This window comes from Poecilia latipinna, unplaced genomic scaffold (genome assembly GCF_001443285.1).
Source record: "Poecilia latipinna isolate Pla-1442-1.1 unplaced genomic scaffold, P_latipinna-1.0 Scaffold532, whole genome shotgun sequence".
Classification (NCBI taxonomy): domain Eukaryota; kingdom Metazoa; phylum Chordata; class Actinopteri; order Cyprinodontiformes; family Poeciliidae; genus Poecilia; species Poecilia latipinna.
In genome coordinates this window covers 19,842-47,095 of record NW_015113148.1, presented here as the reverse complement: position 1 = coordinate 47,095, position 27,254 = coordinate 19,842, and the positions used below count along the sequence as shown (strand labels likewise).

The following is a 27,254-nucleotide window of genomic DNA, read 5'->3' as shown; positions in this document are numbered from 1 at the left end:
TGCTTGTAACGCAAATAAAGTCCAACAGCAAAGTTCTGTTGAGGCTTAGGTGAGGGAAAACAAACATAAATATAGCACTTTTAAGTCACAAATAAAATTAGGCAAAAGAATTTCCAACCGAAAAGAAGCCTTTGGCTATTTATGTGCCGATTATCCGTACTTTTAATCAGGCTAAAAACAATTTAGATTAGAAAACAGCTTAGCACAACGACCGATTCGAACGCAAGGTATGAATGCAAGTACAAAAAGCTGATTTTTCATCCTGTAAATAGACAATATGGTGAAGCTAAATTTAGATAAAACAGCTCATTAGAGTTAATAAGTGTGTAAATGAAATGCTTGGTCAATGCTTTGGTAGAGTTAATGCTGGATAAAAGGTGGGAGCTCCACATTCATCGTCCCGGTTGCAGAAGCTGCAGCGAAGGTCCTCCATGCAGCGGCCAGCCGATGTGGAACCTCTAGCTGGACGTAAACACTACGAGTGAAAATACATGACGGCATGAAATAAGAGGCTAGATGGGAGATTCTTCAGAGCTGGGCTTAAATAGGTTAAAGCTCACTTCTCTCTCTGAGGCCCTGTCCGAAGCTCTGCACCAGCCTGATGAGGCCCCACAGTAAGACGCCTTTGATCAGCAGCGAAATCAACGCTCCGGTGACTGTGGCCGCCTCCAGGGTGTACGTCTGGTCCTGGAACCACTTCTCTATCACCTGGGAGAGAAACGAGCCACGAGTTTCTGCGTTACTTCGTTACATCTCTGTGTTTGCCTCTTGCGGCTCTGACTGTTTCCAGTTTTGATTGCTGAAATTTTCAAAGAGAAAACATTTCTCAGATGTGAGGATACACGTCCGAGAACTAGGATGTGGTTCCTTCCTGTGCAAAGAGTTTTGCAGGTAAAGCCAGTTTTTTTTTATTTATTTACTTGCAGCATGTAAAGGAACAAAAGAGACTTTGGAGGAAATTAGCCAGACGTGCTGCCAGAAGTGTTTCAGGAAGGCAAAGGGTGGGATCTGCTGTTCCATACCCGACTTTGGGACTTTTTTTTTTTTGTCCGTTTACTGCCATTAAAATCCTCAAAACCCTTCATAATAAAAGTGTTTAAGGAGGACCTTCGGGGTAGATTTACCATCACAAACAGGTTTTTCTTGGGAGCAAGCACAGCCATTCTCTAGAGGAGTTCATATCTACGTACCGAGTACAACAGGTAAATGAAGAAGGCCACTTGAGGAAGGTTCTGTACCATGAAGACCCAAACCAGGACCTTGGCTTCCTTCAAAACCTGAAAAACAGTTCAGTTGTTATTCTAGATCTGTCGGCTGTGCAGAAATCTGCGGCCGCGTCTCTGACTCCGGCGTAGAGAGCAATGCCGCTGGAGTTTTAGCCTCATCTAGATGCATCCTGCAGGTGCTCAGTCAGATCGGGTCCACACTACATCAGTACTGGTAGGAAAATACAGAATATCAGAAATGACTGAAAAAGCTGAGAACTGACCCTTTTCAGCAGATTTACTGAATTATTCATCAATTTAACAACATGTTTCCATCAGTCCAATATGGTACATGGAGGTTTTATGTGATAGGAAAGGAAGTCAGTGCACACAACTCTGTTAAAAAAAGGGGGAAGAATAGACGGGTTCTAAAGAGCTGCAAACATTTAGGGCTAACCAACACTACCAAAAATATTCCTAAAATTTAATACGGGGCAAAACTAATTCAAATCCAAACCGCATCCCGTTTTCTCCCATATTAAATTTTAAGCATGTTTTGGAGTGCTGGTCACTTATCAACCTTGCCACACTTTCCAGATTTGCTTTTGTAGAACAAATTCAAGGCAAGATATTGAAAAGTCCTAGAAGTCTTTTTCAACATTTATCATCCTGCAGCTGATCAGCGTTCCACATTTTCATCACCATCATCATCATCATCCCCTCTCACCGCAACAGCTCCGACGATGGCGGTGACGAAGGCCCAGAACACTCCGACTCCCAGGATGATGGTGTTGGCAGCAGACATGGCGGAGTCCGACGTCGCGATCAGGATGCACAGACACAGCTGGAAACATCGCACAGACACATCAGACATGACGCGGCGAATTCAGAAAGAGTCCAACGGTGAGCTACATGTGCCGTATCCTTGTTTTCTGAACAGGCATGCCACGGAACCAGAAGGATGACGTTCGTTATACATTACTGCTGTGACCATGTTTGGGTTTCGTAGAACCGCAGAGTGTCACACGTGGCACGTCCACGAACCTAAACTGGACGTCCAGAGGCTCTCAGGAGCTCTCGGGTTTAACCCGCCGAGGTCTTTTAGTGACAAACGAGCAACGCTGAGGAAAAAACAAGCCGAGGAGGCGGTTTAATCCGGCACTCTTACCTGAGCCTGCAGGTCAAAGGTCACCATGGAGAAACAGAGGTTGAGGAGGAAGTACTGCTCCTGCATGCTCTCCAGGGCCCCGCCCACACGGAACGCCATCATGTTGGGCCTTTGGATGAGGAACGTGGTGCAGAACACGTGTATGAAGCCCAGGCACATGATGCACACGAAGCGAGCCTGAAACACAAACGGGAGCTTTGAACTCCGTCGCTCCGGTGCGCTGGGTACTCAACGATCCGACTCAGGCATCCCGGTTTCCTAAATCCCAGCTTTCATGGTGGGTTTGGTGGCTTCAGGGTGTCTTACACCAATGATCACCAATCATGGTGTTCTGCACATAGGTCATAAAGTTAAGATGTTAGTCTCACCTGAATAATCGTCAACTAATTTAGAAATCAACTCATCGTCAATTGAAGCATACAGATAAAAAAACTTTTTTTTATCGTTTCTTTTTGAACAACAAAAATCGAATTTCCACAAGAGAATGAAACAAGTATCAGTACTAACATGACCTGTTTTATTTTTCTCACCATTACGTTGGAAACCGAGTGCATCGATCAACGTCCAAAAGAGGAAAATTGATCAGTTGTGTTTTAGAAATGTTTTATGTTTCTCTTTTGATTTAAAACCTCAAAACAGAAAGAAATAAATGTGCATTTTTAAACTTCTGCGGACAGGCTCTGAGAAGTCGCCGTCTTCCCTGCAGCAGTCGGAGCCACCCGAGTTTGGAGACGCAGAGGTCACCCAGGTGACTGCCTACTGTAATTAACACCGACTGCTAATGGCAGCTCTACATGATCCACATTTAAAAGAAAAAAATCCTAACTATTCCTTTAAAGATGCACGTCTGTCAATCTGCAAGCGAACAGGCAGAGCCCTGCAGCCAGAAATGCCAAGCATGCAGCGTTTCCTGGAGCTCTCTGTTTGTGACGAGCAGTCTCCGCATGAAGGGCGGCGACTGTTTGTCACAAACAGATTGAAAATAATAAATTAAAAAAAAGGTATGTGTCAGATCGCCATGACTACCACCAGATAAATGGGCAAGACGAGACAAAAAGATCAACCTGAAGTTTTTAAAACGCTCAAATTTCACTTTAGATCCACGCGGAGCAACAGCGACGCCAAGTGGAAGAAAGGAGACTAGCAGCCCGTTCAATGATGAACTGAGAACAGGATGTTGGTGACGCTTTAATGAAATTTTAATTCTAAAAATAAAACTGTGCCATTTTAGCTCGAATACAGTGTGAAAAAAGTATCTGCTCCCTCTTACAGAGTTCTTCTGTTTTTTTATTTTTTTTGTCAGACTCCCATGTTTCTGACCATCAAGGCATTTTCATACCAGCAAGTCCTCTTCTTTAGGCCAAAAATAGTGAAGGTTTTGCTATGGTCTAGTCAAAGTCTAGACTTAAACCACTTAGTTAAACCCCCCAAAGTGGTTTAACTAAAACAATTCTGCTAATAAAAGTCGGTGAAGGTTCCTGCTCAAGGCTGACAGGAAATTCAATCGTCATTTGAAAACTGCCTTTTGCATTTACTCTGTAAATATCTGTTAACAAGCGTGAATAAAAAGAGTAAAACCCACAACAGGCGGTAAGGGGGGGAACACAGTGAAAACTCAGCGGCTGAGAAACGAGCTGCACGTTTACGATGGTCCTAACAAAGAGCCTCCAGTCTTCAGACAGACGGCACGAAGTTTCTTCTGTCGAACCAGGTCGTGATTCTGACTAAAACAGAAAACCTGCAGATGTTTTCATGGCTGGGTTAACTTGAGACAAGTTGCGATGCAGCGCTGGCAACATTTACTAAATGAAGTTTAGTCACTTCATTCACTGCAAGCCGTTCTAAGCTTGTCTCGGGTCTCAGCCTGTTCCATGTGTTCCTCAGACATTTCCACACAGCAGCTCAGCAGAGCGCCGCTCTTAGTAGCTCACAAGCCGTGATGGCTGCAATCAGGAGAAGGAAAAAGGTGAAGACACAAAAAGGTTCAAAGTGAGAGAGTGTTTTTGTAAAAATTGCATTCTCTTTTTGGGTAACAGTGAATTTCACGGTAGATGCTCGTTATTTAAAACTGGCGTACTGCGAAACGCACCGTCACCCAACCGTGAGCGTATAGCACATTTACATGGCATTTATTCACCAAAAACACCTTTTAACATTATGTAAACGGTTTCTACACACTGGGTTAAGTTTGGTAGGGTTTTCGTTCAAAGGTGGAAGTTTTTCCGTCTACAGAAAGTGGAAGTATCCACTAACTGAATTTAAATTCAGCTTCATGTTATTTCTAAGATATTATTATTGTTTGTATCCGAATCAAACTCTGCCGTCTGCCTCGCCAACGTCGTCCATGTGTCGAGTCTTGCTTGCGCTGCTGACGTTGTCACGGTAACAAACTTGAACTCAGTCTTTTGATATCCAGAAAGCGGAAAAATCTTTAGCCACACAGTTTAAATATGTAAATATCTTCATATTTACCATAATTCACAGTTCCTCGTGGTATGAGAATAGTCAAGAAGTATTTTTATAACATGGAAATACTCAACCCAACATGAATCTCCTTACTTTTATTATACAGAAGTACATGTTTTTTCTTGTGTTTAGGAGTTCTTATAAAATGTTAAAGAAGTTAATACTTCTCCAGATTTTCTAAAGGTCTTTGATTTTAGTGTCAGTCAAATAACTGATGATGCTCACACCAATGATTTTTGTAAAAACACAAAACACTAACTTGTGAATTATCAAGGCAGAAAAAGAGGCTGTGGGGTCTAAACTTATTAAAGAAGTGAATTCAGCGCAGATGTTTGGACTCTTTCTTACTAGCAGCTGATCCACAAAGAGATGACTGGATCATCAGATAAATCCAGAGACAGATCCAGGCTTGTTTCTGAGACCTGATGCATCTCATTTTTGTCCTTTACTTCCCCCCGTACACTGTTACTGTAATGTGTGTGTGCTTTAGAAATGGACAGGAAAATTCAGGCGAAAAACTGTCACAGACAAAGAAAGAAAACAAAATCCCAGAAGAACACTCCCTCTGTAACATTACACTGTTAAACTATAAAGTTTAATAAATCAGGGGGAGAAGTAAAACCAAAAATGTTTTTAGATGTTCGCTATTTAAAACTGGCGAGTTTTACAATCGTCCACTGTTTTTTGTTTTTAAATAACCTGTTTAAGATTAAGCCACAACATTTCAATTGGATTTTGCCCCAAATGTTGTCTAGTCCAGCCGAAGTACAAACATTTTGGTTTATTTAAGCTATTTAGACGATCGTTTGCTGTTGAACATCTAAGCTAAACGCCACCAACTGATGGGCAGATGTTGTTGTCCAGGATTATTTTTCACCGATTTGGCTCAGTTGAATCACAACCACTGGCCACAACCAGGCCAACGAGGTCTGCAGCGCGTTTTAACAGGACTGTAGTGATGCTTCACGAATGTGTTAGAAAACAGCCGGAAGCGTGGGATTCTGGGTAATCAGCTGATGGAAACAAAGAGGACAACATTTCTCATAGAGATGTGGTTTGCCTGTTAACGTTCTGATATCATCTTTTCTTTCCTTATTTACCCTCTAAGCTGAAGATGATTTATTCATGTTGACAAATGTGATACTCCCAGCCTTAACGGTGTGTTCAGCGACTCACCAGCACCTCCTGTTTGCCCTTGGAGCCCACCACGGAGAAGTTGACCACCGATCGGATCATGACCACCAGCACGCTGAGCACGAACGCCACCAGCTCCTGTCGGTTCTCCTGCAGCACGCCACGGCTGATGTAGTAGATGCAGAACACTGAGGGGAAGCAGAGGAGGAGGAGGAGCTCTCATCTTTTATGTTTGAGAAGTCGATAAAAAAAAAAAAAAAGAACGTCCCTGCTCGGTTCGCCGTCCTGCTGCTGTCTCGTAAAGTTGCGCTGAAGGTTTTTCTGGTAGTTCGTTCTGTTTGACTTCTGATGAAACGTGGTTTTGAGAATCTTTTGCAAATGAAAATCCGAAATCTGTCTTCAACCCCCAAAGCTTCAGCTTCACACATCGAGATCTCATTTGGTAATAATGAATTAAAACTTTTTCACTCGGTGAAATGATATGTAGATTATATGCAGATGGATGTCGGAAAGCATTTTTTTCCTGTTAATTATGATGATTTTCCACTTACAGCTAATGAAAACATGACATTTTAAATTAGAATATTACATCAGATGAATAAAACACTATTCTTAAAAATGTGGGCTTAATGAAAAGTGCACTACTTAATATTTGTTATTTATTTTCAAAGAACTTTTAATCTGGAAAGCGAGACTCTTCATAACATTGATTATAATTCATTGAACATGACTGTAAATACCAACTAGGTTTCTTCTAAAGATGCTTGGTTGCAAATAATGGTTTTGTTTTTAGTAACCGATTAGCCTATTGATTATTCTTTCCTTTCCAGTATTAGAAATAAATTAAAGATACAAATAATTTAAACAGATTCTTAAATAAAACAAATAAAGATTTTATTGCCTAAAAGGCAACAACACAGCATCCCTATAGTTCATTTGATAAAAATAGCAACTTTAGGAGTTTTGGGCAAAACATATCAGCAGACAAAAGTATTTATATCTTAAATGCAAAATGCACATATGTTTTGTACAATTTTCACTTAATTACTGCTCTGAATATGTTTCTTTTTTACATTAAATTGCCTTGTTTTGAGTCTGTATATACTACAGTTGAATAACCGATTCATCAAGATTCATCTGATCAATCGTTTCAGTCCTAAATGCAAAATACGAGGCATTAAAACTATTTCGTATACAGTCAAAGTCAAACACGTGGAAGTTTTTGGTAATAATGAATTAAAACATGAAAAATGTTTGAGGTGTGAATACTTTTACAAGACACAGAGAACTAGTTTATGCCTATATTTGGCAAAAGTTGATCTGGACGTCAGAAACTAAACTGAACCAGTCGAAATGATCCAGCAGCTCGTTTCCATGAATGTCATTAGTGTTGATTATGGTGCAGCATAAAACAAAGAGCTGAAACTTAATTACTAGAGCGCCACTCCCCTCGAGTTCCTCCTTTAGACTGCTGTTCATCCTGGACTTTCGACTTTGCGTATGAAAATACAATGGCGGCGCTCGTCTCCACCATTCTGAGTGCATAGAATAATTTACTTTTATGATGCTTGTTCCGGTTTCACTGTGAAAGTTTACCGGCAGCTCGGGGTTCCTGATGAGGACAGCGGAGAAAGAGGAAACTGTCGTTCCAAGCAGACTTGGAGTTCAGTTGTGAGTTTAAGTTGGCTAATCGAGTTGAACTTTTTGAGCTTTCGAAATGAGTCTCTTTGCTCCAGTCTCTTCATTTGTGTGTAAAATAACCTCTTTGCGTCACTGCAACCAGATTCATGAGGAATTATTTAGGATGCGGCAAAGTAGGCTCTTGCTTTGTGGAAACCAAAACGTAGAAACCGAAAGTGTTTGTGGAAAACGAGGGCAGTAGAGAAGTGAAACTTCATTCTGGTCTGAACGGGCGGATGAATTTTTTTTTTCTTTCATCAGAGTGAGCACAGGAAGACACCAGCGTCCCTCTGTGTTCACCTCCTCCACGGTTTGCACCACACGATTACAGCAGCAGGACTTGTGTTTTCAACTCCGAGCGGAGGCGATCGCAGCGACCGCCCCGCTCCTTGGCGTCAGGCAAACGTGAAGCACTCACATATCCCGACCAGCTGGATGAGGGACACCGTGAAGTTGTCCTCGTCTGAAACATCAGTGTTTTTGTGCTGCTTGTAGATGCTGGACACGGTGAGGCCGAGCAGCGCCAGCAGGGACACGATGGTGAAGCAGAAGTAGGTCTTCACCAGGGCGGACAGCTCCGACCACGACTTTATCTGCAGGACGGAGGGGACGGAGAGTCTGAAACGGGCCGTGAAGGGGGGGGAGGGAGACTGTGTTGGTGTAAAAGGCAGATCTGCTCACCGGTCCACATGGCGTCGGAATCAAACTCTGGTGTCTCGGCCTCAGGTTCGGAGACAGAAGATCTGGGCTCTGGTGCTGCTGGTTGGCCAACAACGGACTGAAAAAGTCAACACATTCTGAAAATGTCAGGTTTTCTCTTAAGTAAAACCTTAAAAAGGCAAAAAAAAAAAAAAACTTGTAAACTCTTCTTCACTTGAGCAGAACCCAAATTAATTGTCACTATGTCAGAAAAGCATCATGGTAAATGGACAGAACTTAAATTGTGCTTTTTCTAATCATTTTGACCACTCAAAGCGCTTTGAGTGGTCAATTTGGGGCACACCGACATGTGGCAGGAGGAAGCTGGAACCAAACCTGCAAACTTCCGATCACAAGACGACTACTCTACCCACAGAGCCACGGCTGCCCTTCAAATCATAATCTGATATTAAGGTTGAATAATACAAGCCCAGTTATGACGAGTCCATTCATCCAACATGTGAACACGTTGCACTTTTATATATTACAGCTTACTAAATATTGCATCTACACAGTCATTCTAGATTGCTGTAGAAAACACAGTGTAAAAGTATTCACCTGCTTTACAGATTTCTGTTACCAGCTGCCAGCAGTGGCGCAACTGCACATTATTCAGGTGGATGCGAAAACATAAATCTGACAACTTTGGCATTTTTATGCATGAATGTCTAATTCAGTCAGAGATACTTGAGTGGTTTAGAAAATCCTTGGGTTCCTAAACATTTTTCATACCCAAAGTTCAAGCTTTATTCTAGACTTTTCCAAGATTGGAGGGGTCCGGACCCCCTTAAATCCCCCCGGGACTTCCGTCCATGGAAAGTTGTAAGAAAATCATAGCTATAGGTCGTTATTGTTATTATCTTTAATAATAACACTTTGATTAGAGGACAATTTACACTATGTTTTTCTTACATATAAAGAGACTGTATTACACGAGTCACATCTTTCTTTATTTTCTTGCAACACTCCCAGTTCCTAAAACCACACGTTTAAACACACCCTGGACTTCCTCATGATTTCAACATTCAAGGAATGATTTCCACATTCAACGATGACTGAGAAGAAGACATCTATACGTGTTTTAACGTAGTTTTTAGCTTAATTTCCATCCACATGACTCCCATTTCCCTACAGTACAGTCTGAATTTCCCAGCTGACTGTTTCTCACTGTTTATATTCCACTGAGCTGCTGTGAGCGGTTATAACTTGATCATAGGAAAACAAGACGACATCCACAAATATCCGAACAGTTTCTGTCTGATATTTACTCAGTACGCAGCAGACGTCATGACAAAATGGTAAATAAATGCATAAATGAAGCTCCTGACCTTGTTTCGTCCATTTCCCCACGGACGAACCCGGACTTTACATTCCTGCGACCTGTTTTAACCTCCGTGACCAACCCCGATCTACTCGGGCTTCCTTTAACATTTTACTCCAAGATCCACAGGAAAAACTCTTCGTCACGTTTTTTTTTTTTTCCTGTATTTGTTCTTCCTCCACTGCCCAGAGGTGCTCCTGCCCCCTAGTGGACACAGAGAAGCAGTACAATTCAATACCGTGCAAAAGATTTAAGATGTAATTTAATTATGTTTATAAATTGTTAATTTATAAATATAAAAAAGTTTATACTTTTTCGCCTCCACTGTTAGAACTTTGAATTTTTTCATACAGAGCACAATGGCCCAATATCAAATATTTTCCAAGCCAATGTTACTTATCAATGTCCAGACAATTATTTTTTACAATACATTTCTAAATATTTTTATTCATACATTACAAAACGTAGCTGTCCTTACCGAAGAGACATTTTGGTTTAAAAAATAAAAAATAAAAAACTCAAGGGTATGGATAATTTTTGGTTTAATTGTAAAAGTAAAAAGTAAAAAGGCAATAATGTCTAGTGAACCCTTGTTTGAAGCATTTGCAGGGGTGAAAATAAGCGGATACAGTCGGGTACTGCTTACCCCTAAAACATTAGGGTTCACTGTGCAGCCGTTGTGAACCCACTAATCAGCCATGACTGATTAGTTTTTCAAGAACAATCTAAAACACGACTTAATCGGTTAACAAATAGCTTTTTCCCCATTTCATTATTGTTTCTGAACTGTTCGTGCTGTTCGTGAGACCCACACGTCCTCCTCTGACTCGTTGTTTGGTGCTGTCTGGCATCTTGTTTTGAGCTCAGAGTCTGAGAGGCTTTTCTTCTATCAAACAAATGTTTTTGTCTCTTATTTAGTGGAAATATTGATGTTGATGAGACTTTCTCTAAAATGATAACCTTTTTCAACCTTTGTAGCTCCACTGTTGAAAATGAGGCACTAACATTCACAAATGACATTGAAACAAAATCCAGTCCAACTTCTGGTTTGAGGTGATTTCTCTGGAATCTGTTGGAGGCAAAATATCCCAACTTCAGGAGATGTGCTTTTAACCTAACAGAGCTCTGTGGTTCCTCCTGTCAGTATGAGAGTCAGGGTGAGGAGGCGCCATGTTAGGAAGAGAAGTGGAAGCTGCAGGATCTTCAGAACAAACAAGTCATGATGCTGGGCTACTGATTACCCCTCTGTCTGGACACAGGATCAATAGAACCAGTTTAAAAGATAAAATTAATGGTTATATGACAGACATGGAAAACTGGGATGCACTCCATGCCATAATGTTCAGGATTTAGGTCTCATGGCATCTCAAGGTTCAACATTGCAGGTAAAGGGTTGAGAGAAATACAGCTTTATTTTGTAGCAATTCAAGAGCTACCAGCTTTTATCGCTTCGCAAAAAAATTAATCAGCACAGAAACTCCAAAGCACACAAAGAAGCAATTTAATTCTAAACATGAGATGGGTACATTTCCCCCTGCTGCTATTGGCCACCACTTTGCCTTTTTGTCAGCTTTAATCAACATTAAATTATGTTTGATTAGCCTGAAATGCATCAATGTTACCATTTGTGTTATCGGGATTTTTAAACTTGTACTTCCAACAATGTGTTTCTTATGCTGTTTTTTGTTTTGTTTTGTTTTCTTATTATGTATTTTTTGGACGTCATCATAGTTTTTTTTTATAAATAATAATAAAAAAAATAAAGAAATTGTATCATTAAAAAGAGTAAAATTATTTTTAAAGGACAGTTTTACGCTTTTACTGCTCTCTAGTGGTCAATACGTGGAATTATAATATATTTTTTGCTAAGATGCAAAATACTTTACATTTTTTAGACAGTGATTTAATTTTAACGTCAGATAATACTTTAGATTCAGATTAGGCATGATAAATTAGAAAAAAATATATCAAAAACAAATGTCGGGCATTTGACTTTCTAACATTGCTGTGACAAGTTGTTGTAAACTGTACCGGATGTGAGTTATGCTGATCACAAAAATAAAAGCGCTTTGACTTGTTTTGTTACGTTCAACTGACTTTATAGCATTACACATTTTTATTCTGAACAAAACATGTTCTGGTGGAATAATAAAATGTATATATTTAATTCAGTGATTTTCTGTTAAGCAGTTACCTTAATTTAAACGGTTAATTAAAATATCATCACTTCCTCTCTCTTTCGGCTGTTTGACACAAGCTTGACGCAGCGTGTAATTTGCTAGCAGCCACGTCTCAACCTAAGGTGCCTAACAACCTGTTACCTTCAGTGAGCCGCACGTTTTCTGATGGGACCGAGGTTGGGTTTAGTTACTGCTCCGTCATGTAGTGTAGCATAGTAAACATGGCGGGTGCTTTATTGGGAGGAGGCACTCCCTTTGTTGCAGAAAACAAAGACAACTAGCTAGCGTTAATGTGCAGCTTCCTCCTTTGGAAAACCTCTACAGAGCAGCTGGCTCTGCAGTCAAAGCTGAAGCAACCAGATTTACCCAGAGGTAAGAGCTTGGTTTCTGGCTCTAAGGTTTTTATTACCGAAAACGCCAACTGCCCTCATTCAATTGCTATTTTGACAAGTTCCGCCGTTAGAACTGGGTGTAATTCCGTACTTTGGTGTTTAACACTCAAGCTTTATCAAAATATATGATTGTCGGTTTACAATTGTATTGTTTGGTCGCATTCTGATTTTATAAGTTTCATAAAGCCAATAAATACAAACATACAGTAATAACGTGGGGAGGTGCTCCTAAAATTCACTTTAGTAGAATTAACGACACAAGAATTTTCAACGACTTCATTAGACGAAGGAAACGTTCTGCTTTAAATACAGCTGTCAACAAAGCATTTCAATTGTTTAAAAAAGAAAAATGTCACCCTGAAAATGATCTGTGTTCACGTTACAAAAGCTCGTGTGCTTTTCTTTTTCATATAAAAGGAAAGACAAATGACACGTGGTCCATACATTTTACACAAAAACAAATCTGGCAGTGTGGTTTACATTTGGATTCAGTTCCGTTATTAAATGCACACTTTATTATATTTCAGTGTCCGTACAGTTGCGGATTTTTTGAGTCATGTCTTCCAGGCTGACACAAATAGAAAAACTAAATGTTGTATATTTTTCTTCGCAAATTTTAGAACTTAAAAATATAAAAACATGTGTCTTGCCACACATTCTCAATTTGATTTACAACTGGATTTTGACCAGACCATTCTGACACATGAATAAGCTTTAATTTGAGCCACTCCGTTGTATACCCAAATCTATAATTAGGGTCAACTTAAAGAGGGAAGGTGAATCTCTGTCCCAGTTTCAAGTCTTTTGTAGCCTCTCATAGGTTTTCGTCCAGGGCTGTCCTGTAATTAGCTCCATCCATCTTCCATGGTTGTAATAACAGAAAAGACACGTGACACGTGGTCCATACATCTGTAATAATAATAATAATAATAATAATAATAAAAAGCATCCCTCTAGGTTGATGCAGTGTCTACCTTTTACTGGGGGAACAGATTGTTCAGGGCACACCACACTTTTTTTTTTTAAGTTTTTTTTTTTTTCGTGGCCTTTATTTGATAGTGAATTGAGAGGAAAGTGGATAATGAGAGAAAGGGGAAGGCATGTAGCAAAGGTCATCAGTCCGGACTCGAGCCTGTGCCATCAGCATCGAGGACTAGGCCTCAGTATGTGGGATGTGCTTTTACCCTTGCGTCAACACAGCACCCCAACATATGTAAGATATTTCTAAAAAAAAACAAAAAAACATTCATCCTTTTCCCTCAGCATCACAATCGTGCACTACTTTTTCTGTTACATATATCCCCCAATAAATTAAAGTGTGAGGTTGCAGCACAGCAAAGTATGGCAAATTTAAGGGGATATTAATACTTTTGTGTCATTTTGTTTTTTTGTGCATGCGAAAATTTTGTTTTTACAATTTCAATTAACAAATTATTTTAATTCCATCACAGGGAGACTCAGGAGGCTCATGATTTCCATTGTTCGTCAGAATATGAACTAACCATCAAAGCCGCTCATCAGGTGCACCAGTCCCCCCGTGAATCCACCCAGTCAGCAGGTGAGATGCAGGGCAACAAACAGCCGGCCAAGCATTCGCTCTGGCACTTCCTGTCGCCGTTCCACACCCGGCAGGAGCGGGTGGTGCTGGCCCGGAGCGAGAGCCTGCCGGGGGAGCAGGTGCTGAAGATCACGGTTACAGAAACCACGGTGATCGAGGCGGAGTCCGGCGTGTGGAACTGGCGCTCACTGTCCTACCTGGGTCTCTGGTACTTCTTCAGCTTCTGCACCCTGTTTCTCAACAAGTACATCCTGTCGCTGCTCGAGGGGGAGCCCAGCATGCTGGGTAAGGAATGAGTTTAAACCTGGCTAATCAGTGCTAAGCTAACACCTTGCATTTTATTTATTTATTTATTTATTTATTTTTACAAAGGATTTTCTTTTTGTTCTGAGGAACATAAGTTTGAATCAATGTTCAAGCCTCATCAAAATTCTCAGTTGTATTTAGTTCTGGACTTTGACTAGGACTATGGTTTGATTAAGGCGACATTTGAAGGCATTTGATTGCACTGGGTTTCATTCATCGGCATTAGCCAGGGTTTGTATAGGTGCTTGAAAGTCTTAAAAATGCTAGAATTTCAACTTGGAATTTGGAAACTGCTTGATTTTCTACCTGCACAGTTTTGTAATAAAGTTGTAGTAACCACTTATATTATGCCAGCCGCGAGCCGATTTGTTCGATGTAATGAATATTTATTATTATTAATAGTTCAATTAATTATTGATCTGTGTCATTGAAATAAAGATTGTCTTATATGCTATATATAAAAGTTATTGATATTGGAGGATTTATTTGTTGTTGTTAAATTTGCATTTTATTCTCACACCGAGCTGTACAGAGTGTGTGAGTGTGAGAGAAAATTTTCAAAACATAAGATTTTGTTACATTTCAGCTTAACTTCTTCCTGCTGTGTAGAACACTGCTGTAGTTGACCCATTTTCCCTTTTGTGCACCACCCAGGTTTGTTTACCAGTTTGTTTACGCTTCGGTGTAAATTACCTTGAGACATAGTGAGATTTGTTTCAGCATAAAACAGGCTTTAATGCCAAAAATGATCAAGACGTTGCAAATCAAATGGAACAGATACAGAGAGACATTCACTGGGCTCCACTCAGTTCACCTTCGGGCTGACACCAAGTGAAGCAAAGATTATTCTTCTCCTCATTCTGCTCCCTCTGTAAGGGCTGTTGGCCTTCCTTAATCAGTTTTTGTTTATGTGACACACACACACACACAATACACAGAAGGTTCTTGCTGTAACGTTACCTCTGCAAGCCACTATAAACTGTCAATTGTTAGAATATACAGAAAAGCTCCTAAATTTGTTGAGTGAAGTTGTATTTAACATCTCCATTAGCGACTCGAGCTTTCACCGTTTCTTCTTCTTGCTCCTGCAGGTGCTGTTCAGATGCTCTCCACCACCATCATAGGCTGCCTGAAGATGTTCATTCCCTGCTGCCTCTACCAGCACAAGTCCAGATCTGAATATCCATCCAACTTCATCATGATCATGCTCTTTGTTGGACTAATGAGGTGCTCGCCTTTGTCATTGAGCCACGTGAACACTTGAACATATGAAGGTGTTCATATGCAAATATCGACTACCTGCTTTGGAATTGCAAAACCAGACGAGAGCGTCATTACATTACCGATACAATCTTCAGAAATGCAAATTAGTCATCACTCAGCTGCATTGTCTGTGCTCTGGTTAGGTTCACCACCGTGGTTCTGGGTTTGGTGAGTCTGAAGAACGTGGCGGTGTCATTCGCTGAAACGGTGAAGAGCTCGGCGCCCATTTTTACTGTGATCATGTCCAGGTTGATCCTTGGAGAATACACAGGTGAACAAACATGTTCTTACTGTAGTAAATCAGGCTTTGTTTTCTATTTGGCTAAGGGATTGCTCCTTTCATAATCAGAATGACATCAGATTTCATTTGTTAGGCCACTCAACCTGAGGGATGTGCAAAGTCACGTTGACATATATATATATTGACATCCCTTATCTGCAGGAGAGCCTTTGATAGACAGCTGAGCAAATTGTAAATAAAGTGGAATCTTGAAGCTCTACAGCAGCTTTGATCACAGTAAGCGATAGCGACTCAGAATAACTTCAGGATGCTCACTGAAGTAGAAGTGTCTCTCTATGCCAGGCCATTGCCTAAGAGAAATCAGGTTTCATCCTGAAAGTAGCAGTGGAGGTGTCTGCACATCCTGTAATTCAAAATTTTAAATTAATGTACCTAAAATGGAGGCCTTAAAATGTCTTGCATTAATAAAAAAATTCAAGTTTAAATACGTCAAAGATGAGTCGGTACTAATTAATCTTGTGTATGTAGTTTTCTGTCGGGCAAAAATGTGAGACCTCTTCATTCACTGCATTCTGTGACTGGAGGCAGGTTAGGCTAATGCTAACTACCTGCTAATGTACCCTTGCTAGTTAGTTAGCTGGCTTTTTTGCGCACATCATGAGTAATTGCACATTTATTACCAGCTGGCTGGACGACGTTTGTTTCCGCGAGGCTGAGTATATTCAGTACAAAAAAAACAAAAACAAAAAAAAAACAGAAAAAGAAACTTTTAATTATGACACTCTGGGGAGTTTAGGCTGTAGAGAGCCATATTCAGTGTGATGAGCCACAAACAGACCCCAGAAATGTTACAGTTGCTACTCTTTTGGATTTCCCAGCCATCTCCTTTATTTACATATGTATATTTTGTCTTTGATTCAATGTGGCATTAAAAGGGGCTTTAAAAAGTCTTAAATCTGACTTGCTGAAACCTGCAGATAACCTGAGCGGTGACTCATTTATTTGTTTTCCCATCTTCAGGCCTCTGGGTAAACCTGTCCCTGTTTCCTGTCATGGCTGGCCTGGCCCTCTGCACGGCGTCGGAGATCAGCTTCAACATGCTCGGCTTCTGCGCCGCGCTCTCCACTAACATCATGGACTGGTCTCTGCCCCAGCGCTAGCTCCACGCAGCCGCTTCTCAACTGTGAACACTTTGACTAACCGCTTATTTCTCTATCCCAGCCTGCAGAACGTTTTCTCCAAGAAACTGCTGAGTGGGGACACGTACAGATTTAGGTAGAAGAATTAAAGATCACCTCATTTTTAACATTGTGTTTTAAAGACTCTCTAAATCATTGTTGCCGTTCTCGTAGCCCCCCGGAACTGCAGTTTTACACCAGCGCAGCAGCAGTCATTATGCTGATCCCTGCCTGGGTGTTCCTCCTGGTGAGTAAACACACATTCCCTTATTTATTTTCATCTGAATTGTCGATGCAGCTAATTAAATATCTTTAGAGGCCGTAGTCCCATTAAAATTCTATTAAAACAAATTGAAATGCTTGCCACACATCATGTGAACATCGTTTGTAGCTTGTACCGCAAAATTGCTCAGATAAAATCTCATTGAAGGTTTTGATTATAAAGTGACAACATCTGAAAACATGATATGGTACAGGGTGCTGGGCGATGTATCAGCCCAGCTCTGTTCGCTGAGGTCAAAGTGCTCCATTGATGACTGATAAGACTGAAAAAGTACAGATGGAATAATTAATGACTCTTGTCTCCATGTTTCCAGGACGTCCCGGCAGCTGGAAAGAGTGGACAGAGCTTCTTGTTCAATCAGGATGTTATCCTGTTGCTGCTTTTTGACGGCGGTCTGTTTCACCTACAGAGTGTCACGGCCTACGCCCTGATGGGACGGATTTCCCCCGTCACTTTCAGGTAGCACCAATCCACAAACTCTCACCGGGAACGAGGGCTGTCATGATGACAAATTTTGTTGAGCCAAAATTGTCCCAGAAATGATTGGGATAAACAATATTATTGTCATTTTAAGACTTTTTTCTTGTAGAAATAGTAATAATGGCTTATTAACCCTTTCATGCATAGTGGTCACTACAGTGGACAGCTGTCTAAAAGCCATTTTCTTGTGCTTCTTGTGGATTTTTATGTTATAAATGCACTGAAGTGGACACTAATGCATCATAAAATACACTATCAACTACTGGCCATCAGCTGCAAATGCAACAAGTTATTTTTTTGTTAAATCCAATATGGCTGACAGACAAAAAAATCATCCCAACCGACAGATAATCCCTAAAGAACAATACTACGGTACTGATGCATTTTTCAAATAACAACTTTGTATTTGGAGAAAATTACAATTGATCACTTAAAATAAAATATTTTTTTATGCCTTAAGAAAATAAAAAAAAAAATCCTGACACAAAGGATCATAATTCATGCATGAAAGGGTTGACACTTGACACTTTAGCTCTCAAAAATGAACTAACAAAACAATCATTAAAACAAATTATGAAGTCTCTGTAGCCAAAATTACATTTTAGAAAAACAATAATTCTTAGGGCAAAAACAGGCAAAAGCGGCGGATAGTACAAACTAAATGCTTCATACTGGGAGACAAATGTTTGCAGAGTTTCTCAAAATGGTGGCTTTTCAACGTCATGTAAGGGGAGCATCTCTTTAGCGACTGTTGTCCAACCAGAAACGATCTCGCTCATTTTCATTTACATTGCAATTAATTGATGTATTGCTTATTATGACAGGCTTACTGGGAACCATTTTAATTTGCTTTAATTTATCTTCCTGGACCTATTTCAACATTTCACAACAGACTTTATCAGGTGAGCTTTCCAGAGGTGAGCTATTGAACGTGTTCGCTGTTATCTCCAGCGCAACAAAGTCCAGGTGAAGTTGGGATTAATCCTGAGATAACGTGTTGTGTGTGGTCACATGTACTCCCTCCTAATGTTCACCACAGTTTAGTCCTAATAACCCACTCTTATTTTAACAGAGTAAAAAAAAAAAAAAAAAAAGAGGGGGATTGGTTTTGCTGGTTTGTTGAGAAAAGGAAAAACTAACCGGCACCTGTGAAGGCTGTCAGATTGATCGCTGTGATTATTCCTTCAAGTTTGAGTGAAACCTGCGATGAAAACATAGGAGGAAATAAATACAATTCTAAGAATAGCTAACAGCAGATGCCAAATTAAATTGCGTAAAAAGTGTTGCAGTGAAAATAAGACACATTATTTCCTTTTAGAAGCCTTATAGTCTTATCACTCGTAATAAAACGCTGCGTAAAAGTGTGCAGAGAAAAAAAGCAGATGTTGGTGCTAATTCTCATATGAAGTTTTCAGAAATGTGTTTTAAATGGTTGAAAGATCCTTGAAGCAAAGTAAGGAAACTTGTTTAAAGTAACTTGCTTGGTTTGAATTTGACCTGTTTGCCGTGAGTCAGCAGAAATCAGAGATGTAATATGCTGATCCTTTGCTGTTGCGCTCATATCTGCGGTGAACATCAGCGCCGCAGAACCTCTTTTATTGCTGATCTTCACTCGGCACACCGCAGCTCAAACTGTGGTATATTCAGACATAAAATTTTATCTGATTGTACAGATCTGGCCATCCACATGGCAGCTGAGAAAGAAGAGAAGTGTGGTCAGATATTGATTGTAATTCAGCAAGTTCCTTCGACGAGCCCTAAGGTTTTTTTTCCTCTTGTCTTAAATTTAATTCGAGGCGGCATTAAAATGTCTTAAATTTGACTTGCTGAGTCCTGCAGACACCCTGCAGAGGCACAAATATGACATGGAAATGTAGGTATGGTTTTACAGTGTAAAGTCGACGAGGAACAATTCTGAAGGTGTGCTTGAGATTTAAAAACCCAGCAGCAACGACTCTTCCCTCGTCCTCAGTGTCGCCAGCACGGTGAAGCACGCCCTGTCGGTTTGGCTGAGCGTCATCGTGTTCAGCAACCAGATCACCCTGCTCAGCGCCACCGGCACCGTCGTCGTCTTCATCGGCGTCCTCCTGTACAACAAGGCCCGGCAGATCCAGAGGGAGACTCTGCAGGCCATGGTGGCCGAGCAGAACAGCAGATCACTCCTGCGGGACCAGGACTTTGAACCCTCACAGGTGAAGTGAGGATTGAATGCCACATATTCCAGATAAACACGGCCTTCATGGAGGCAAAGTTGAACGGGGTCATCTGTTAGATTAAACCCCTCTGCATTCCTGTTGATACGAGACAAACAGTATTTCTTTACCACCCGTTTTAACCTCATGAGCCCTTTAAACGTCCTCGTTTTGTGTCTTTTATTTTATTTTTTTAAAGCGGTCAACATGAGAAGCTCAGGGAAGTGCTGCTTGGTTCTTTATTCTGTGGTAGAGACGTTGCTAAACGTGTCAGAGCTGCAGCTTTTAAACTGTCTCGGCAGTCCGTACTGCGTCGTCCAGTGCATCGTTAAAAACTCACTGAAGGTTATAAATATGTGAAAGAGTCTTTGGTGCCTGAATTTTGGTTGTTGTTGTTTGGCTTGACACATTTGTAGGAAAATGTGAAATATTAGAAAGCCATGATTTGCATTCTAGGAATGCTTCTGTCATGTAAATGTTTGTTTTTTGTTTCTGCATAAAAAAAAAGGACTTTGTGACCACAGTCATGTTGGCTGGAGTTTGTGTACACAGCAGAGGGTCTTATGACACACCGGTTATCAGTCATCATCTCTATTCTTCTTCTACTCTTTCATGAAGTTTTGTGCCAAAAGGTGCAGCTTTATCTTTTCCTTTGTGATCAGATTTACAGCAAGAGCTGAACGAATCGAACATAAACATTTTCTCAACGTTCAGCCTGCGCTTTGCGTTGTTGCTTTTTGTTTGCGGTTTGACCGTTTTCAAGTTTGTGCACATAAACAGACGTGGATGTTTTTGTTATCTTCTAACTTAAATCTGTTTTAAATAAAGAAGGTGAAAACAACCAACCATAAGCTGTATGTCTGAGGTTTTCCAAACTAAGGATGCAAATCTATCTGTGAGAGTTTATCGATATGCTGTTCACTACAGAAAAATAAACGTTTTCCTCCCTGCAGCAGGTTGTCTAAGTCATTCATTTGGTCTGCAAGTCCTGACCGTCTTCAACCTTTACAATCCAAGGAGCCATTTTCTGCCCTCAGTCGAGGTAAATAAAACAGGTCTAGAGCCACAAATATTACCTGACCTTTTGGGAAAAAAAAGACCTTCTTTGACAAATATCTACTACAGAAAATCTGTTATTTTTAAAGAGCAACAACTCTACTCCTATTTTAGGTTTTGACACAAAGAAAGGCAAACCTTTTCAAAAGGATAATGACTACATTTTCTTATGTGGGATGTTGATAGTTGCACAAAGTTTCGAGCATAATAAAAAAAAGAATTTTGTCATTCTGTCATGGGAATTAAATGCAATTATTCCATTAAATAAAACGCAAATGGGAGCACAGAATCATATTTTGTGCTCTATGGTTGATTATATGACCTGAGTAACTTAATCTTTATTTAAAATCTATAGAACTATGGTAAGAGTTTGCAAACAAGCCAACACAGACTTTAATAAGTAAAAATGCTGCCTGACATATAATCTGAACACATATATGCACAACACACCAAAAGAATTCTCTGATATTTTCAAGGAAAAAAAAACACTAATAAAAGTGACCCTTTTAATACAGTTCTTCATTATTTTAGAGAATTACAGTACATACAGCATAAAGTGTATTTGAAAGTTGTGTGGAGAAAAAACACGTTTCACATTGATGACCTGCTTCAAGGCAAATCTCGTCGGCTTTGAAAGCCTAAAACTAGTTAAACACATAAATTTGGATCTTGACAGCTTGTAATAAAACCTTCAGGGTCAGATAACAACACTCACTGCACTTACTATAAGCAAACCAGCAGAATAATTCAAAACATTTCAAATGTTCTGGGATTAGGACTGGCCTAACAGATCACCCAAATCTGCAAGAAGAGTGGAGACCTGTAGCATCTTAGAGGTAGATGTGTGGATACAACATAAATTTTTAAAGGTTCACATTTGTAGCTACCAAAGGACTTGGAAAAGCCAAATAATTCATGTATGTGAATCTAAAAGACGTTTTATATGGTTCTACACATGAAGAAATTAAGGACAATAAATGAAACACCGAGTCCAGTCATGTCTGTAAAGTATCTGTGATGATTATGCCCCTGATTTGTACAGTGCACATACTTTGGGATGAAGGGTGTTTGCTACTTTTGCTGTGACGGGTTCGTTTGACTTTTTATAATACTTAACCATTAATAAAACCGTTAGGTAATAATAGGTTTTAATGTTGAAAATAAGCGTATTTGCACATCTGCAACATGGAAAAGTTTCTACAATAAAAATATTGGTTTCTCTGTTGTGTTACTGAGGTATTTAGGGATAGCTAAGCTGCTTAGCTTTGTGTATCGTTTATCAGAGCATACATTTTCTCACATTAAGACAAACTTTGGCTGTTTTAGCCTTGATCTGCGTACAAAGAAATTGCAAAGAAATTTGCAAACAGATATCAGATGTAGCATTAACTTTCTCGCGTCCTTTGGCGTTCATTTACTGCAAACAGTTTTGTTATTTGCCTGGTGGACAGAAGCTCTTCAGCAGGCTCTCGTAGGTCAGGAAGGTCACGGCGTTGACGGGGAACGCCCTGACGCTGTTCAGCAGGAGGCCTTTGAAGAAGACTCTGACTCCTTCCTCCTTCAGGCTCACCTTTATGCAGTGCAGGACCCCGCTGTACTGCTGACCACCAGCTCCGGACATCTGGAGCCGAGCTTTCACAACGTCCATGGGCGTGGCACACGCCCAGGTCACCACGCCTGCCACGCCCCCCGCCATCAGTATGGCAAAGGTACCTGAAGACGTAGGAGACATTAGCATTCTCTTTGGATACCATGGAGATCTTTGATGGTCGGGTGTTTTAAAATTAAATCACCATAAATGCAATTTTCAACATTTCATCACATCACCACCATTAAGTTAAAAGGTTTTTCATCTGACGTGATAGACTAACACAATTTATTTGATTTATTTATTCAATTATTTCGAAAATGATCGCAGTATAAAATAACAGATATAAACAAGGAATGCAAAATACATATTTTTGTACCACAATAATCTTAACGTGCTTGAAAAGGAGTAGGAAGAAGTAAAAAAAATAAAAGTTAATAGCGCCTAAATGTGAAGTGGAAGGGAAATTTCTAAATTTTGTTCAAACAAAAGTATAGAAAGTTTAGTGTGAAATTCTGTTGGGTCGTTGCTTTGTGTGCATTTCAAAAACACAAAATCTTACCAAGTACTTTTGGTCTGTCTAGTGCAAATATCTTAGTGCAGTTGAAATAATACAAAACTAACTTGCAAGTATCTGTTCAGCAAGATATACGAGTTGTTTAACATGAATACTTTCTTAATATGGATGAAAAAGTACTAATTCCAATGGCAGATTATCTCACTCTTAACAAGGAAAAATCTATTGTTTTAAGTTAAATAATCCGCCAGTGGAAGAAGTATTGTCAATATTATAGTAGTACTGCAGTACTATCTCCTACCCACACACCAAAGAAGTCACATAACCTCTGACCTGTAATTTAATAATAGACTTTCTGGCCTAACTTTCTACTTTTCTTTGGTCATTTTTGAAAGCCGGCATTGGTCTTGGTTGTTTACTGTCTTATTTGTGCAACATTTGCTCTTGTGGTTGTGTGAGCAGCAAATATGAACCGTATAGGTGTGACTCTTTACAAGTAATTTTTATTTTTATTTTTTAATTATGATGTATTGAACAGTAATTAGATGACTTTGGCCTTCATCCTAGCATACTCTGAGCCATGGTTTCTTGTGTCAGTGAGCTTAGCCTGACCTGGCTCTTCTCCAGTCTCAGTCAGAGCCTTACGAATGAGCTCATAAGGCAGGAAATAGAGTCCATAGCACGGTACGTCCCTCAGAGCCAGAGCTGCCCCTCCTCTGTAGAGACCCCGGACCCCCTCCTGCTGGAGTATGACTGCCACACAGTGTACGGGTCCACGGTACCGCTCGGCCGTTGTTTGTCCCTGCAGGCGCACCTTCACCAGATCAATCGGGGCACAAACCAGCACCTGGAAGTAAAGGATTTTAAAGGGATAATCCACTCAAATGACTGAAGATGTGATTTGTTGAATGTATTTTTTGGCTCTTTGTCGTTTACTGTCCCATGAGCATCTGTAATGCTTCAGATCACCAACAAACTTTAATGTCAGTCAAAAAAGAAAATAGTAAGTTGTGGTAAGTGAATACAAAATTTACATTTCAAATGATGATTTTGTGTATTAAGACGAAGATATTTCCAAACAAATATGAAAATATAACTTCCCTCTTGTTAAATCAACAATTACATTTGATTCATTTTATCTGACACACCTTTATCACTGTTGGTTTAAAGGGCAATTATATTTTAAAACAGGGCTAGATTGGGTTGGATACCCTTCTACCCTTGTTATTGAAATCCTCCTTTGAGAAAAATGCTTTTTGCGTTTAATCGGGTTATATCTGTGTGTGATATTGAAATTAGTGTAATTATTTGAAAGGATAAATTCTACAAAGCACCAATGCATTTTTATGGCATAAGTATAAAGTTTCTCATTGAAATATTAAAACCAAAACCAGCCAAACACTTCTTGTACTTCTCTTTTTGTTCTTTTTGTCTTCATCTTTCCAAAACTTTACTGTTCTGTTTTGGGCATGTGCTGCCATCTGCAGGCGAATTAAATAAATGATTTATCAACTTTAATACATTTTCACTCTCTGAAGGCAGGCTTGGTTGAAATAACATCTAATAGATTAAGCATTTGCTTTTTGACTCACACTCCAGATGGGCAGACTTTCTAGCAATTAAAAAATCTGTAAGACATCACTGACTTCTTCTTTCTTACTTAAAATACGTCCTTGATCATATTAAAATTCATGTCACAATGAATATGCTTTTGCTTGTTTCCACACTTTATGTTCTTTAAAATAACAATCTTCATTCTGAAGCTCAAGCTCAAACAGAATCACAGCTATTTAAATGCGTCTGGGGCTCTGTAAGAAGATGTTTGTGTGAAAACCAATGAGCCGATGAGTGAGCTTACCTGCACGATGCCTGAAAAGCAACCCGCAGTAAAGACTTGCAGTGAAGACACTTGTTTGCAGTGCCTGGCGAGACGGCGATCAGACTGAGAGAGGTAATCTAAAGCGTTACTGTAGGAGCCAAAGACAATGGAGTTGGTGAGGCCAGTGGTCAAAACAGGGAAGGACATGCCCTTGAAGAATCCATGGAACTGATAGAGAAGATACAAAACATTAACATCAACCTCATAATCCTAATTGCAACAGGTTTGTGCTTCATCGAAAATATCAAAACAAAGGATGAGTCACCTACTCCTTCGTTCAAGTACGTCTTAGTGACACAGTCAAATATCCCTTTATACACAGACTTGGCTTGCAGACGCACCTACAGATAAAACATTGTTCCATCACGAGCGTGATTTAGACACGATGACACATTAACAGGTTTCAGAGCTGCATGTAACCTTAACTGTGTCCAACGGATGTCCCACTGCAATCCCCACTGCACCTGCAAAAGCCAGCAAGGGAGACGTTGTCACATCAGCCATTCAAGCATCCATGCTGCATTTGCTTCACAAGTATTTATCTACCTGAAATGCTCCCAGCTACAAATTCCAGAAATGGCATGACTTCACAATCTGCAAGGAGATCCGGGTATTTGTGCCCTTTCAACGGTTATGCACAGCAATGCATTTACAGCAGCTTATGTGCAAACTCCACCATGGCCAGCTGTTGGATAGTTAATGTGAAGAAGTAAAAAAAAAATCTAGGTGAAAAGTGAACATTCTGCCAGTCTGTAGCACTTTTTGCAGTAGATAAGCCTCTCCGAGTTGTAACAAGTGTTAAACCACAAGCATTTTACTTTCATCAGAAGGGTGAGTTTGGTTGGACAGCTTAGGGTTGTACAAAAACAGCAATTCCACATGCAGATTATGTCAATGTGAAACATGGCTGCTAAATAAGAGGGTTGTGAAGTGAGACCACAGTGCTTACCATCTGAAAGTGTCACCTCATTGTCATAACTTCCTGACACATCTGCTTAAAGTAAAGCTCGTCTACATCCTTGCATAGAATTACAGGTTGTGTGTGATCTTTTGCTTCAACTCTGAACAGGTTGTAAAATCAGCCCAGTCGGATTTTCAAAATAAAAGACTTCATTGACTTTTGTGTGTTATAAATGTGTGGATGTGGACCACACATAATTTCTCTTCATATTTATTTGCAGCGTTCTATTCTCAAGTTTTTTTTCTTTTTTTTTGTAGAACAGTCTAATGATACCTAGAACATGTGCAAAACTTGATTTTTATTTTACTTTACAGATGTACAGCTTTTAAGAAACAGAAGACAAAAACAATAACTGCATTTGCCAGTCATATAATTATATTAGTTTGGATTTGTTTGAAAACAGACGCAATTGCTGAACATTTATCTGGAAGAATATTATTTTAAAATGGCAATAAATGTTATTTTCCACACTTTATTCTTCACATATGAAAAGCAAAATGCAACAAAGAAAAATTACTGTTTGTTTATAGCATGTTGCCATGCAATACAAATATCTTGCATCTGTTTCCATACTTTGCCACATTACAACCACAACCTCCAATATGCTTAATGGAATTTTAGAAACAATACAAAGCACGGTGGAAAATGTGAAGGGGAAGAAAAAATATGAGGGTCTCTTAATGAAGCTGTTTATTCACTAATGTTTTCTGGCAAACCTCTGATATTGCCACAGAATAGCTGCACCAGCTGTATAGAGATCATGGCTGTAATATTAATAATATATGGAAAAAAAATAAAGTGTAGGAATCATTTTACACATCTTAAACTGCATGTTAAATAATTATACATTTTTGCACAGAAATGGGAAGTACAAAAAAATCAGCTAATATAAAATACCAGAAAGGAAAATAAAAAATGCCAAAAGAAGTTTTGTCTCATCCAAATGACATGAGCAATGAGAATGAAGTAGCTGTCAAGAATTTGTTCAATAAGTTAATTTATTTATTTTTTCTTTTCTTGCTGAAGTAATTCATTCCATACCCACTTGTCCATGCAGGGTCACGGGGAAGATCCATGGACTAGAGGTGGGGTACAGCCCTGACAGGTCACTAGTCCATCACAGGGCAAAGCAGAGGCACACAAGGCGTGTGTGTTCATAGTCCTTTAGACACACAGCTGAAATGTCATTCTATTAATTAAAGGGAAATGCACGTGAATTACTTTTAAAAAAAAAAAGTTTTCTGTTAAAGCAAATTTGTCCAAATTTCTTTGAAGCCGAACTGATCTGTTCCCCTATTGCCCAGCTTAATGGCAGAATGCAACGTTTCCTAAACTTTAAGCGATTTTCCCAAAATTTAATTTTAAAAATACGTAATACATTTGGAAGAACAGAGAAAAACAAAACCAACCGCGCAAAAGGTTAATTTTACGTCATCATTGTTGGACCACTGGGAGCAAGCGAAAACAATACGCTGCGTCATTCACGTGCGTCACGAGGCTTTGGTAT

At 39.7% G+C, this 27,254-nt stretch overlaps 3 protein-coding genes across 9 annotated transcripts in view; 1 reads left to right on the top strand and 2 right to left on the bottom strand.

Moving 5' to 3' along the window:
* Positions 1-130: 130 nt before the first annotated feature.
* Positions 131-9,835, bottom strand: LOC106952640 (uncharacterized). The gene is made up of 9 exons (XM_015040874.1): positions 9,681-9,835; positions 8,335-8,431; positions 8,072-8,246; positions 6,016-6,161; positions 2,374-2,550; positions 1,933-2,049; positions 1,191-1,277; positions 561-708; positions 131-475 (listed from the first exon to the last, which is right to left on the bottom strand). Exons 1-9 carry the CDS (start codon positions 9,692-9,694, stop codon positions 459-461), a joined length of 978 nt encoding a protein of 325 aa, XP_014896360.1. The 5' UTR covers positions 9,695-9,835; the 3' UTR covers positions 131-458.
* A 2,065-nt stretch (positions 9,836-11,900) lies between these two features.
* On the top strand, positions 11,901-20,591 carry LOC106952638 (solute carrier family 35 member E2). 2 transcript variants are annotated; one of them, XM_015040865.1, is made up of 10 exons: positions 11,901-12,225; positions 13,321-13,458; positions 13,697-14,088; positions 15,201-15,336; positions 15,516-15,643; positions 16,634-16,754; positions 16,835-16,888; positions 16,966-17,038; positions 17,388-17,533; positions 19,527-20,591. In XM_015040865.1, the coding sequence occupies exons 2-10, from the start codon at positions 13,418-13,420 to the stop codon at positions 19,753-19,755; spliced, it is 1,320 nt and encodes a 439-aa protein (XP_014896351.1). In that variant the 5' UTR covers positions 11,901-12,225; positions 13,321-13,417; the 3' UTR covers positions 19,756-20,591. The 2 variants fall into 2 exon arrangements, with proteins under 2 accessions (XP_014896351.1, XP_014896352.1); XM_015040866.1 differs by lacking the exon at positions 13,321-13,458.
* The window catches only part of slc25a45 (solute carrier family 25 member 45), a 9,784-nt gene continuing 2,765 nt past the window's right edge, over positions 20,236-27,254 (bottom strand). The window contains exons 1-7 of one of the 6 annotated variants that reach the window (XM_015040868.1): positions 26,789-27,248; positions 25,333-25,471; positions 25,207-25,250; positions 25,056-25,127; positions 24,766-24,954; positions 23,520-23,754; positions 20,236-22,515 (exon numbers count right to left, since the gene is read on the bottom strand). In XM_015040868.1, the coding sequence (XP_014896354.1) occupies positions 22,235-22,515; positions 23,520-23,754; positions 24,766-24,954; positions 25,056-25,127; positions 25,207-25,250; positions 25,333-25,369 (858 nt within the window). In that variant the 5' untranslated portion in view covers positions 25,370-25,471; positions 26,789-27,248 and the 3' untranslated portion in view covers positions 20,236-22,234. Of the gene's footprint in view, positions 22,516-23,519; positions 23,755-24,765; positions 24,955-25,055; positions 25,128-25,206; positions 25,251-25,332; positions 25,472-25,735; positions 25,906-26,788; positions 27,249-27,254 lie in introns of those variants that run through there. The other 5 variants (XM_015040870.1, XM_015040873.1, XM_015040872.1 and 2 more) reach the window with 5 other exon arrangements.